Here is a 15,020-nt window from a genome sequence, read left to right as displayed (position 1 = left end):
AAGTTAAAATAATAATAGAAAAGTGATAATCATAGAATATATTTTTCGTTCTTTTTTTTTTTTACAAAGTGTGAGTACATAATCCTAACAAAATAACTCCTTTACGTTAAATCCAAATGCCTCTGTTATTTTTCATACCTGAAACAGAGCGACAAGTGCCGTAGCACATAAATAGTTAAGTCAGATCTGCCATGACACACCGACTGCGGGCCAACTATATGCCGATAAACGTTTCAGCCATGTCTCTTCAAGGAACATCTTTTGAAAAGCATCCATATGATAGTGGCAACGGCAAAAAATTAATCCAGAAGAAAATATAGCATGCTAATTCAATTACTGAAAATGTAAAACTTGCCTAATTTTCAGAGATAATTAATAATAATAATAATAATAATAATAATAATAATAATAATAATAATAATAATAAGTACCAAATAAAAAGTAAATAGATAAAATAGATAAATAATAGATAGATACATAAATAAATAAATAAGTAAATAATATAAACCTCGGGGAAGAAGAGATATTGGAAGACCAGCCAAAAGATGGACCAATTTCAGTAACTGCTACAGGAATCAATTTCCTAATGCATGAAGGATGATGATGATGATAATAATAATAAATAAGTAAATAAATAAATAACAAGTAAATAAATTAGGAAATAAATAATAAATAAGCATAAATAAATAAGTAAATAAATAATAAATAAGTAAATAATTGACGTTTCATCTGGCCCTTATAGACTTAAAAGATACGATTTCTGAAACACTGTATTTCTTACTACACTGATTGTTCAAAAAAAATTATACGAATTATTTCAGGAAACAATTTAAAAAACGCATTTACTTTATAAGTAGGGAGATATAATTTATTGTAGAATTATTATTATTATTATTATTATTATTATTATTATTATTATTATTATTATTGTCATCATCATCATCATTATAGAAATTATGTATTTCTTAATATATGAAGGGTTCAGAACCATAGTGGGCCAAGCGCCATTTACTAAAACCGTAAAGAACAATGGTTGAAATGAAGTTATTACCATAATTCAATGGAAACATATAGTAAGTAATATAAAGTATACACATTAAAACTAAATGATATGTCAGTCTTCATTAAACTATGGTATTCACTTAACTTTAACCCCTGCTTTCTCCGTTTTTAATAAATGGCGCTTGGCCCACTATGGCTCTGAACCACAGATGAGCTTCCTCGAAAGAAATGGAGTATTTTTTTAATACTAGCAGAGTTATGAGAGAGGTCTTAATCTTTTTTAACGGGCCTGAGTTTGATAAATAAATTCTTTGAATGCAGAAATGGTAGGCAAGCCGTTAAAGTAATTTAGAATGATCGTCCTGAAATTATAGAAGTTATCTTTTTTACAATCACGTACGTACTACATTCGGAAGGGGATAATACAAGTACAGGGTCAGGAGTGTTACAACTTCTTTTAATTCTTAATAATAGATTACATCTCAATTCACAAAAAGGAAGAAAAATGTGACGGTATTTTTAAATCTCGTTAATTACTTAGCTGTAATCAAACAACACCCCTTGTTACAGCTCAGCTGTCCATTTCCTGATTCTCCCTTTACATTGTTCCGGACACTTTGACGAAACTTTTCTTAAATTAGCCAGTTAACGATGGTTGTAAAATGTGTGATCGCGAAATGTTTCGAAATAAGAATTATATATCAAGTTTACATAATCGAAAATAACATCACATACAAATACGAATTCCACATTATTTTAGCTGAATTGAGTAATTAGAGCGATGGTAGAAGAGCCTATTGCATCGAGTATAGATCCGGCGAGACCTAATGACATTTTTACTGAATAAAGACAGTATTGCATTACTGTTCATAGGATCATAATTTCACCATGATTCGTAAAATGATACAGGATCACAGATCAGCAAATCAATGGATCTGTAGAATAATTCGGTAATATTATATATGAATGCTACAATGAATTGAAGAGTTCAGAACCATAATGGGCCAAGCGCCATTTAATAAAACCGTAGAAAACAAGGGTTAAAATGAAGTTATTACCATAATTCAATGGAAACATATAGCAAGTAATATAAAGTATACACATTAAAACTAAATGATATGTCAGTCTTCATTAAACTACGGTATTCACTTAACCTTAACCCTTGTTTTCTCCGTTTTTAATAAATGACGCTTGGCCCACTTTGGCTCTTAACCCTTCAGTTATTTTTACATAAAGGCCTATAAGCTATGAATCGCAGTAATGAATATTTTAAATAGAATGGAGGTAATTGATAATTTTATTTTAATTTTAAGGAATTACATTTTGTATGTATTAAAATATGTTCCCCCGCGGGTGTCTAATATTCTACTTGTTTACTAATCTATTGTTATCTCTACTTTTGTTGTGTTCCTTTAATTTTTATAACTTTATTGAACTGTTTTCTAATTCAGCTTTTTGATTCGTTTCTTAAAAATCAATTTCAGACTTCATGAAGTTTTTATTCTTTACTTTATTATGACTTTCATTCAAATGAGGACTTAAAGGAGTGAATTTTATACTACTTTTAACTTTTATATAAACATGGAGAATATAACTGTATTATATCACTTTTATTATATATAACTATGGAGAATAGTATTTTTAAAATGTGGGCGTAGAACTCTCAATATGAAGAGAGTAGTGATATTCTAAAGGAAATAATGGCATCATCACAATTCTCATAATTATGAAGTTTAAGAACTCATTTATAAGCTAATAGGAAATTTATTCGAGAAATTTTTTAGAATGTTAGATTCTAATGTTTCAAAGTTGAATAGGTTTTAGCAAACACATAGAGCAACTGCAAGAATTCGTATGATGAAATTATGAAATTGAGAGATACTTTTCTTTTCGAATGAATTAGAAGGCATAGTACAAGTAAATCAGCTGTCTTCAAATTTTTTCAATCATGGGTACTCTCTCGGCAGATTGGGGAGGGGAGGATTCACGGAGATACGAAAACAAGAATTCGCTCTTCGGCCTTCCCGTTAGCTACTCATCTCTCAGATGGAATGAATTTACCGCCTCCAATGCAAGTAAGTACTCAACTGCTTTGTGTGTCCTCCCTCGTTTTCTTCCTTAAGTCATCGCACCAAAAATATCAAATCGCAACATTAAATGTGTTCTCGAATAGTAGGACAAACTCTGAGGAAAAAATCTTGGATTTATAGAGTTATTATTGTCTGCTTTTAAAATTAGGGGAAAATACATGGGAGAGGCGTACAGTAACTCACCAACAGTAGCCATGAAATTAGATAACAAGTAAACATTCTCATGGGGATAGTTAAAAAAGTTATTTTTTTTCCTTCCACTATGTTAATAATGTCAAAACAAATGCTTGTACAAATTTTGGCCGTTCGAGCGCAATTACAAGGGCCGTCAGAAACTAAGTTTGCCTGGGGCCGTTTACAGAAAGAAAACACAATTTCATGAAAAGGTTTATTGGAACAGATACAGCAATTTGTTGAGCTATTTTTCAACATATTTCTCACCGAAATTGAGACATTCGTCATGCCGTGGGATCAACTTTGGTATCCCTGTGTCGTAGAAGTCTACCGCCTATGATCGGAACCAGTGTGTGACAGCCGTCTGCACCTCTCTGTCGATCCCATGATATGAAAAAGTCTCATTTCCAGTGGGGAATATGTTGAAAACAACTCAACACTTGTATCTGTTTCAATAAATTTATCCAATGAAATTGTGTTTTATTTATGTAAACGGATCAGGGAAACTTATTTTTTAAGGTCATCGTAATTGCGCTCGAGTGGCCAAAATGTGTACGAGCACTTCTTTTGATGTTATTAACTTGGTGATGGTGGAAGAAAAAAATAACTTCTTTATCTTCCCCCATGAGAATGTTTGCTTGTAAGACGCATAAATAGTTGAATCGGCTTGACATAAGTTTACTTTTCTAGTTAACGAAATTAAAGTCCCGGGAAGTCTAGCTGAATTTATGGTAAATGAAGACGGTATTGGGAATTCTCATTTTTATATAATTATTCCACCAATTTTCTGTTTCAGCAAGCAAAATAATAATCGTATTACCATACTAATGTCATCACCTTATTGCTTAAGACAGAAATAAGTTAAAAGAAATAAATTATTTTATTTAAATCTATAAAAGAAAACTTTTGTGAGTAAAATAGAGAGTCTAAAATCTAAATACAATGAAATTGTACAGCGATGTAGGCTACTTTTCAAAGTTTGTAAGGTGACTTAAGTCTGTTACTAGATAGCTAATGTTTCACTGTCCGTCAAACCTTGGTTTTTCTGAACCGACGCATGCGATGTGCGAGTCTCTTCGCATGCAGCTGTTCAGAAAAAACCAAGGCTTAACTGTTGAAATACATAACTGAAAACTATAAATATTTTCATTTGAATATATATTTGCTACCTTACACTCGATCTGATGAGCTGCGATAGTCCTATACGTTTTCTTTTTGCGATGTCAGTGTTTGTTTACTGAGATTCAGTATTTAAATTACAGTTAATGATTTGTTATTTTACAATATTACGTCATATTTGTGTAAAAGTAAATCTATATACATTCAATTTGTTATAAATGCTGTAGTTTTATAGTGAAACAAGTAAAATTTCCCAACTTATGTTTCTAATTGCGACAGATATCAGGTTCAATCCATAGCGAGTTAATATAAAATTAATCGTGGACCAAGGCGTTATTGGGGCAGGTTTTCTCGAGACATCTCCGTTCCCCCTATGATAATTGTACATAATTCTCATCGCCATTTCATTCATCACTCCATGGGAATTTCCTAATCACTCACGCCATCACTGTAACTTTTCCTCTGGAATAGAGTAGCTATTCGTACCTGGTTACCCATATGCTCTTAATACAACTTGAGAGAAATAAAAGCAGAATATTTGTTGAAAAACTTTAATTTATTTTAAAACAATAGCTTATAGGCGTAATGAAGTGATATATATTTTACTGCCGACCATTTGCAATAATTCTATCGTTCTACATCGAGTAATGTCATAGACCTATTCGAGTTTATCGGATGCTATGAGATGTACAAAAACATAGACTTCAATACGCAGAATAAAATAAAACAAAATAAAATCCCCGTTAATAAAATAAACATACAGAATAATTCGTCAGTTTCTTATTGTTGTACAAGAAACTTTTCCAAAGTAATTTAATTAATAAAACGTTGTTAATTTACGTGATATTTTTTCTGGGGAATCAATCCCTACCATTGTATTCCGTGAACACCGCACAATCCTAAATTGTAATTGTATCGTCAGAAAACTATTTGATATCATTCACAGTTGGCATTCAATATGTTATTCACATTCCCCACTTTCGCTTTTTCTGCACAAAACAGCACAACCGCACGGTAATGTGTGTTTTGTTGCACATCTTGTTGGTCAAGAAATACAATAATATTACACACAAACACATAAATGTTTCATGTGTCATGATATGTCATAGTTTAAAGTAAAGGAACTGACTTTACGTTTCATAATTTCATTTTAATGTACTGAATATTTGTTGGTAGCTAAAGCACGTTATAGATTGAATATGGGTGCAGGACAAACCCATGTGCACCTAAGACAAATCATAGACTATGAACCTATAGTGTTACTTTGAAATTTTAAGATGGATAAGAGGTTGTGGGCAAACTTTCCCAGGTGCCCTCTTATTCAGGATAGATCATTTTTGTTTGTATTCTTATAGGCCTATATGAATCTCTCAGTTATTGTACATTTTCTATAATTTTAAAATAAACTTCACGTAAATTATATCAAAAAACAAAAAAGAACCTCACACAAATATTTGCTGAGAATCTTATTTTCCAGCAATACATATGTTTCCAAGAAGTCGTAAAGTTTTCTCCCCTATCGATTCCATCTTTTATGTCACTTAACAAAGATGTCTTAGGGTCCACACCTGTGGAGTAACGGTCAGCGCGTCTGGCTGCGAAACCAGGTGGCCCGGGTTCGAATCCCGGTCGGGGAAAGTTACCTGGTTGATGTTTTTCCGGGTTTTCCCTCAACCCAATACGAGCAAATGCTGGGTAACTTTCGGTGCTGGACCCGGACTCATTTTCACCGGCATTATCACCTTCATATCATTCAGACGCTAAATAACCTAGATGTTGATACAGCGTCGTAAAATAACCCAATAAAATAAATAAAAAAAGATGTCTGAACAGTATAACCCTCAGTGCTCAGGTCACTTCGGGGTTTACCAGCGAAAGAAAGGGGATGAGGGAAGTATTAAAAGCAAGTCTCCAGGTCCCGTTACTGTTGTCGCTTGCACGCACAAGTCACGCGTACTTTGAAGTTTTTAATCCCTTCTCACACCCCTCTTTTTGAGACAATACACAGTCGGTTTTTTTCCCGATCTCTGAAAGAAAGTAGGGACAGTCCTTCTGAAATAAGTTGTTTTAAGTTTGCTCCAATCACTTTAGTAATAGTAGAAAGATCTTTTTCCACCATGAAAAACGTCCTCTCTGAGACGCGGCTCAATATGGCAGCTGACAACTTAAAAAAGCATCTTGTTGTGACATGTAACCAAGGAAAGTGAGTACCGTATGGGATATAGTAGTTTATTAAGTATTTGTGTATTTTTTTTGTCTGTTTCCATGAATAATAAATACCTTTTTCACTGCCTATTTTAACCAAAATAATTGCCTAAACATTCGAGCTCTAGTCATGATTATTATTTTAGTTCATATATTATTTTTCTGTAGGTTACATTGCAATTTCTTATTTTTCAAATATATTTTTCAATTGTGTGTTTCCGGGCTTCTGCAACGTCGTCTCGGATGCTAGAGCTAACGTTCCGACCATCCTGCTGTGGTCGTCCTCAGAGCTGTGGATGTGTGTGGCTCTAGCAACCGAGACGGTGCGGCAGAAGCTCGGAAACCCTCAACACATGAACATCGGCCGCGGAAGCCTACGTCAACATAGTTTTCAGTTGCTTATTTAACTGCTAGGTTGTTTAGCGTCGATGGAATTGGTGAAAGCGCTGTGGTATTTCGCGAGATGTGGCAAAGGAATCGCCATGAATTGCCTGATATTCTCCTTACAGTTGGGGAAAATCTCATGGAGGGGGAAACAACCAAGTAATTACTTCAATCGGAAATCGAACTCGCGTCTAAGCGCAGCTCCGGATTGGCGGGCAAGCACTTCTACCGCTTGAGCTATCCTGGTGGCGAAACATTACCATATAGTTTCAAAATTTAATAACGCATTAAGAAACGAATTTGTTGGCAATGAACGTACTGCAATAAAGTGAAATAAAGCTTGTCGTGTTACAGAAATGGCCTCCGATTCTTTCCATTTTATTTTCTAGTGATAGCGAATGATATACAAACAAAAGTCAGTGCCGACAAGAAGGACACACGTTCAAAACCCATAAGGCAAAGCCTTCGCCTGAATCTGTTCCGCGAGCCCTTATCTCTGTGGAACATGCGATTTAATACAAAGAGCGACGAGGTGACGGTGCTTCCGATAACGAACTAGAAAGTTTACTAACAACATGACAACAATTGTTTGTGAAATTAGTTCCTAGAATCAATGCGTTTTTTTCTTTTCTCTCCAAATTATGTTCCTTGCGAATTTAGGTATCCATTTGGTTAACTTTATAGAGTCACAAACATTCTATCTTAGACTTCTTGTTTTCGAAGAGACATTTCTGTTCGTTATCATTTCTCAGATCGCGTTTAGGAAAAAGGGTGAAAGTGATCAGTCATTACTTATATCTGGTTATAGTAGTATCTAGCCCTATAATTTTATTGAATTTCACAGTCACGATTTCGACTGTAAAAAATTAGTTTCCTGCAAGGGTAGCAAGGAAGTTAAGGTTTCTTATTCACGTTTGGCGATACAAAATGGACGATTGCAGCAACATTAAATAGTCCTAGTTCTGAGTCGATACTACTGATATATATTTTTTTGGTAACATGATGATTATGATTGTGTTAATCTGACGCTGTATCAACTACTTGAATACCTATCTCCAATAGAATTGGTGTTAGTGAGATAATATTTTGGCGAGATCAGACTGAGGATTTGAGATTACCTGACATTCGCCTTACAATTGGGGAAAACTTGGAGAAAAACTCAACCAGGTAATTAGTCTAAGCGGGATTCGAACCAAGGTCAGTGCTCAGTCAGGTACATGAGTCTCGTTCTCTAACATTAGATCGCGTTGGTGGCCATGTAGTAATAATAATAATAATAATAATAATAATAATAATAATAATAATAATAATAATAATAATAATAAATCCCGAAATTATGTAAAATAAGTATTTTATTGTTAATTAAACAATATCAGATTTATTATTATTATTATTATTATTATTATTATTATTATTATTATTATTATTATTATTATTATTATTATTATTATTATTATTCTAACGCCAACTTCCTGTGCCAAGTCTCCAAAGTTGCTTATTAGTTGCATTGTCCAGTCCTGTTCTTCAGTTCTCCCAGGTTGTACTCTTGTGTTCTTTTGGGGTTACCCCTTCTCTACTTTTATGTTTTTTTATTTTAGTAGGGAATTTTACGACGCTTTATCATCATCTTAGGTTATTTAGCTTCTGGATGAGATGAAGGTGATAATGCCGGTGAAATGAGTCCGAGTTCTAGCACCGAAAGTATTCCAGCATTTGCTCATATTGGGTTGAGGGAAAACCCCGGGAAAAACCTCAACCAGGTAACTTGCTCCGACCGGGAACCGAACTCGGGCCACCTGGTTTCGCAACCGTTACTCCACAGGTGTGGATCTTCTTCTTCTTGCCCATTGGTTTCCATTGATGTAATTTTTAATATTTTTTATGCAGTGACGATTGAAATGAAGGAAAGACGATAAAATGAGCCGGCAGAAGGAAAATACAAAGAAATGTAAAATAATTTGCATTGTTATAATTAACCCTTTAGAAAACCGCACCCAATCGATAGTAGATCATGCACAACCGAAAAATTACTTCTAACGTGAAGATTATGATTTATTTTCGTTCCTTCATTCTTCATTCTTATAAGAATTGAGAATAAACACTAGACAATTATAAATAGCAAGACTCTCTAATTAACTTATGTGGGTAGGAAGGCTTAAGTCTATCGGTTAAAAAAAAACACCGTGTGGCTTTGAAAATAATAAAAGTGCGACTTTCCTCTTGGAAATCAAAACCGGGTCCTTTAGGTTTGTAATAAGCACTCTATGATCGTATTATGTTACGTTTGTAGGTTTTGTTACTTCTACGTTTTTCGTAAGGAGTAGCGAAGAGTAGGCCTATATAGTAAGTCAAAACGGGCTACAAATAGTTTATTCACTTTATTTATCTACTTGTAAAATCATATTGTCGTCATTTCGTGTAGGTAGGCCTACATATGCTGAACAAGTAATGCAATGTGAAATGTAAAATGAAATGAGATAAATATCTTGCATAGGAATAGATCTAATATTGAAGTTTTTTTTAATTGTAAGATTCTTTTTGTTAAAGTTTTGAATAGAAAAAATTTCAAAAAGAATTGGCGTTGCTCGTTCTTTATGGATAACAAATAATAATTCCAAGCTCTTCCGAAAGCCTGGAAACAAGCTTGATATTTTCACTATCTATCACAGACTGCTAGAGTTGAAGAAAAATTAAGACATTAGACATGCATTATAGATTTTAAATTAAAATAAAATATCAGTTACTTTACAGAAGTGAATAAATTTCATTTAGGTCGTCAGTGAGACCAAAATTTTGGCAAACGTATGCCGCAATTTCAGACTGTAGGAACGCATCAGCAGGAGTTGAAAAATAAGACATGTCATCTAATGGAGATCGAAACTACAGATGTTTGCTAAATTCTTGATTTTAGGTGTTGATTATGGTGATGAAGATAATACTGATCTAAGTAAGTACATTTTTTGTCTACTTGTCCGCAAGATTCTCATAGAGGTTTGGTATTTACAATAGATGGTACGTAGAAAAAAAATTCAGTAGCTAAGTAGTAAAGCTTTGCTCAGATTCCACAAAGTTCCTTTAAAGATGGTGACATCTAGTAGCAAGAAACGCAATTAAAATGAGTAGCAGTTGTGTTAATAATTGCCTATAATTATGAAACGTTTATAGGCAGGTAATTATACAATATTGAAATTAACTTTGAAGATACGAATCGGTTTCATTGAGTTACAACTCTAAGTGGACAAAAAGGAAACAACGTGAAGTGGAAAACAAAAGACTGGAGACTATCGTAATGCTGGTACGAGAAGAACAACGTTAGCGATATTGATTACGTCATTGAGTTGTGACGGGGAAGTAAAACGTGCGGGAAACTTTTAAGAAATGCGAACGAAAGAAATTAATTAAATTGCTAACAACTAAATAAACTGGATGAGTGAATTGATGGTTAAATGGATGTGTCAACAGGAAGGTGGATAGATGGATGGATTAAGATATAGGGGTGAGTGGATTGATAGTTTGTTGATGTGCGAGTAGACGGATGAAAATTCGAAGGAATTTATGGATGCATTAAAAACGAGACAAAATTATGGGGCGATAAGTGAAAAAGCAACAAATAAATGAAAAGTAAGATGATGATGATGATGATAATGCAGTACTACTACTACTACTACTACTACTACTACTACTACTACTACTACTACTACTACTACTACTACTACTACTACTACTACTAATAATAATAATAATAATAATAATAATAATAATGTTTTTAAGAGTTTTCTGCAGTACCGGTACAGTAGTTTTTGCAACCCAATAGTAATTCTCTTTCTCCATAAGTTGCTAACCTCCGTGTCTTCTTCCATCAATATACTATATACTATAATCTATAATCCATACTCCTTCGAACCCCATTCATCCATTGTTCGTTAGGTCCTCCCCGTCTTCTGTTGTCCTCTGCTTCCCACTCCAGATTCATCTTTGGTATTCTATCACTTGTAGAACTCTTCACATGTTCAAACCAATTTAATGTTCTTTCTTCTATCACCCCTATGACATTTTTAACATCTATAATTCCCGCAATTTTTATATTATACTTTATTTCTACATTATTTTCGAGAAATCCTTCTCCAAAAATCCATTTCGGTTAATAATAGACTAGAGTTTTTCTTGTCTCCCTAATGTCCAAGATTCAACTCCATAAATTAATATGTATGTATTTTGCAGTATAAATAAGATTTTTTTGTTTTGTTCAAAATGTTTTACTCAATAGTAGGCCTACGAATTTAGCATTTCAATTATTTTTCTTCCTTCACTTGCTCTTTTTATTCTATTTTAGATATATGTACGTGTCGTAATAATAGGCCTAATAATAATAATAATAATAATAATAATAATAATAATAATAATAACGATAAAGATGATAATGGTAAAGATGATGAAGATAATAGGCCTAATGATGATGATAGTAATAATAATAATAATAATAATAATAATAATAATCATATGATTAAAAAGCACGCTGTTGAACGTGTTCAGACATTTCTGGGCTTTTGAGCTCTACGATACATGTAGGCTAGAATAGAAACACGTTTCTGAACGTTTGAAAGTAACTCTACGTATGTTAAAAAGAGACAAATTTGTTCCCCTTTTCTTAACTTCTCTGGTGATGGATACTATGAATGCTTTCTTCACGTAAGTTTTCGAAAATACTACGAAACTCATACTCTCCTTACATAATACACAATAAAGAAATATGTAGACATACAGGTAGATGGACGGATAGATTGGGTAGACAGATGGATAGTAGAAGTAGATGGATTGATATGAGGAGGAAGTAGACGGACGTGTAAGATAGATTGATAGGGTAGGTTTGCGGGGAATAGGTAGATAAGAATAGATCGGTGGATGGATAGGATAGGATGAACAGGATAGATGGTTAAGAATAGGTAGATGGATAGGGTAGGTAAACGGATGTATACTACAGGCAGACAGATGGGGTAGGTAGCTGATAGTAGAATTATTTGACTTTGTCAGCTGCAGAAGTTAAATCCGTCGAAATTTTAGATGGGAGAGAAGTAATTTACCTGGAGCGCAGAACAGAGTATTTTACGTGACTTAAAAATACCACACAGGTCTCGCAGTTTCTTTTCCTCTTGGAAGAAACCGTGATAAGAATTTTATCGCCCCTTGGCCGGTCTTCAACCTGCGAATCTAGGATCCAAAGTCCAGCATGGTAACCAGCACCAAGAAGGACGACGGTGGATGGATAGGATAGAGATTGATGGGAGTAGGCTAATTAGGTGAATAGAGTAGGAAGATGGATAATAGGCCTATAGTCTTTTGTTTAACGACACTTTGAGTTGCAGAGGTATTCGACGTCGAAATTTTACCGGACGTAAATCTACGACACGCATCTCCCAGTTCAAAGGAAGCCATGCTAAGTATTCTATAACCTTTAAAATTCATCAGTCGAGACCAGGTTGGTATCCGCGAACATGGGATAAGAAAGCCAAGATTGTAACTGCAAAATCGAGGACACTGGTGTGGATGTATAGAAGAAATAGATGGATTTTAATTGAATTGATAGGTAGACGGATGGAATAGATACGTAGGTAGTTACACAGACAGAGACAGACACAGAGACAGGAACACAGACAGATACAGACACAGAGAGAAACAGGCAGAGACGGACACAGACAGAGACACAGACACAGAGAGAAACAGGCAGAGACGGGGCACAGACAGGTACAGACACAGACACAGAGAGAAACAGGCAGAGACGGGACACAGACAGATACAGACACAGAGAGAAACAGGCAGAGACGGGACACAGACAGATACAGACACAGACACAGAGAGAAACAGGCAGAGACGGACACAGACAGATACAGACACAGACACAGAGAGAAACAGGCAGAGACGGGGCACAGACACAGACAGAGACACAGACACAGACACAGACAGAGAGAGACAGGCAGAGAGACAGACACAGACAGACAGACACAGGCAGAGACATAGAGACAGATGGAGACACAGACACAGACAAAGAGAGAGAGAGAGACAGAAGTGCATACTTTATTAGATTAACATGGTCATATTTATAACAACAATTATTTATTATCTTCATTGACGTTTTGAAAACTCTGACTGGATCATAGGCATGGTGACAGAGGTAAAAGATTTAAGTTCCATGTAGCATACAGTATATACGTAGCTAAGTCTAGTGTAACGGAGATGGGCTTCAATTACTGACATTATTGCAACATTGTATGGAATCGCGGTTTGTAATTTGGACGAGAAACTCATCTTTCCCAGACGGACTGTTGACACAGATCTCAGTTGTGGGAATGCTTGCTGCGTTGTTACTTAATATCTACGTTACACTTGCTTACACTACACTTTTATCTTAAAATTAAACGCAAACCACGAATTGACTGATCTGCTAGTGAAATATTGAATATTGTCGTTATTTATTTGCCTAATAAATTTGTTAAAGCTGTCATTCTAGTTGATTGTAAAGAGGTAATCCCAAATGTCATGTAAAAGCACTGGGATGCCGCACAATACTCTTGTACTTCAAGCTACCGGTAAACGCATATTGTGCATGTCTCTTCAGTGGATCCCATCTCATTGTAACAGGAAATGACACAGCGGACCACCTTGCCAAAATAGGATCTACCATCTTACAAAGCAAACAAAAACACTACCCTGCATCGCAAATAAATAATGTCAAGGAAAGTAGAATTGAGAGGGCTACAAAAAATAAAACATTGAACATTTTTCGTAAAACTCAAAATGATAAATACTAATAAAAGTCAATAGTTGCTATTTTCACGACTATAAGCGTCACGATTGTCTTTCCAAACATTCCAAGAGATTGAATATTCTGCTTTGCCATCATCTCAGAAATTTGCAAAATTTCAAAGATCTTCTCCATTGATAAAGCAGTGCATTTGAAACCAACCAACCGCACTGAATGTTGTCCACTTGACAGAAATTTGTTGGAGTCATGCGCCTTAGTTTCTGATATTAGCAGTGGCAGGTATTTATGGAGATTAATGTTATCATTTGCGTTTTTTTAATATTGGTGTCAGCGGAGATTGTTGGAGATTGATTTGTACTCTTGGCGGAGATTAATGGAAATTTTGGAAAATACAATTATTTTGGAATTTGAGTATTAACTCAGTATGAATATTACTTTCCAAATAATTAACATTAAAAGTTCGTTGGATTCCCGTAAAGGTACGGTATGGCCAATAGACAATATTTGTTGGATTGAGACTATATTTAACGCACATTCATTAAAAATGAAAAAAAAAAAAAAAATTTGCAGCCCTCAAATTAACATTTTAAAATTATTAGTGAAATGTTGAATTCTCCGTCTTTTGAATTCACTAATATAATCAGAACACCTGGAATACCATGTAATGTAGCCTACTTTGACATATAGGCCTAACAAATTCAAGTGCAAAAAAAAGTCCGAAAAAAAAAAATCAATATGAAATTCGCTATAAAACGACGCAATAGTAATAATTCGCGAATGTGTTCATATTTCGCTATTAGAACTATTTCGCGATTTGTCGCGATTGTTTTATCCACATATTATTACTCAAAATCACTCATTCGTAAAGATTAGTAAAAATCTATTTTAACGTATATCTATTATGTTGTGATTTTTGCGATCTCCGTAAATACCCGGTCCTGGATATTAGTTTTGAATAAATCCTTTGTAAAACATGGTTATTCCTCAAAAGACTCAAATATACACTATAAAATTGAATCTCTCTGAAAAAGAGTATTATTTTTTCCTCTTCAATCTTTCTCTTACTGATTTCATTTGTTTATCTCCATTTTATTTTCTTCTCTCTTTATATCTTTCTGTCTCTCCTTAGTTTGCTTGGTTTAATCTGGATTAGGTTCGCTTTGTTTTGATTATGTTTTCTTTGTCATTTACTATTTTCCTTTTCGTTCTTCGTATTTCTCATTTCTATTCTCTGATTTGTAACGGTCAGTGCGTCTGGCCGCGAAACCAGGTGGCCCGGGTTCGAA

General features: G+C 34.3%; 1 protein-coding gene across 5 annotated transcripts in view; it reads left to right on the top strand.

Moving 5' to 3' along the window:
* Dll (homeotic protein distal-less) overlaps positions 1-15,020 on the top strand; it is a 439,859-nt gene that overhangs the window by 66,379 nt on the left and 358,460 nt on the right. For 3 of the 5 annotated variants that reach the window (XR_011333285.1, XM_069832080.1, XM_069832081.1), the window contains exon 2: positions 2,970-3,077. The exons of the other annotated variants lie outside the window; for them this stretch is intronic. Coding sequence is in view for 2 of the 3 variants with exons in the window: in XM_069832080.1 (XP_069688181.1) it covers positions 2,970-3,077 (108 nt within the window). In the remaining variant the exon portion in view is untranslated. The remainder of the gene's footprint in view (positions 1-2,969; positions 3,078-15,020) is intronic. 5 annotated transcript variants of the gene reach the window in all.

Source organism: Periplaneta americana, chromosome 1 (genome assembly GCF_040183065.1).
Source record: "Periplaneta americana isolate PAMFEO1 chromosome 1, P.americana_PAMFEO1_priV1, whole genome shotgun sequence".
NCBI lineage: Eukaryota > Metazoa > Arthropoda > Insecta > Blattodea > Blattidae > Periplaneta > Periplaneta americana.
Note: the sequence above shows the minus strand (reverse complement) of the source record. Positions and strands in the feature narration are given on the sequence as shown.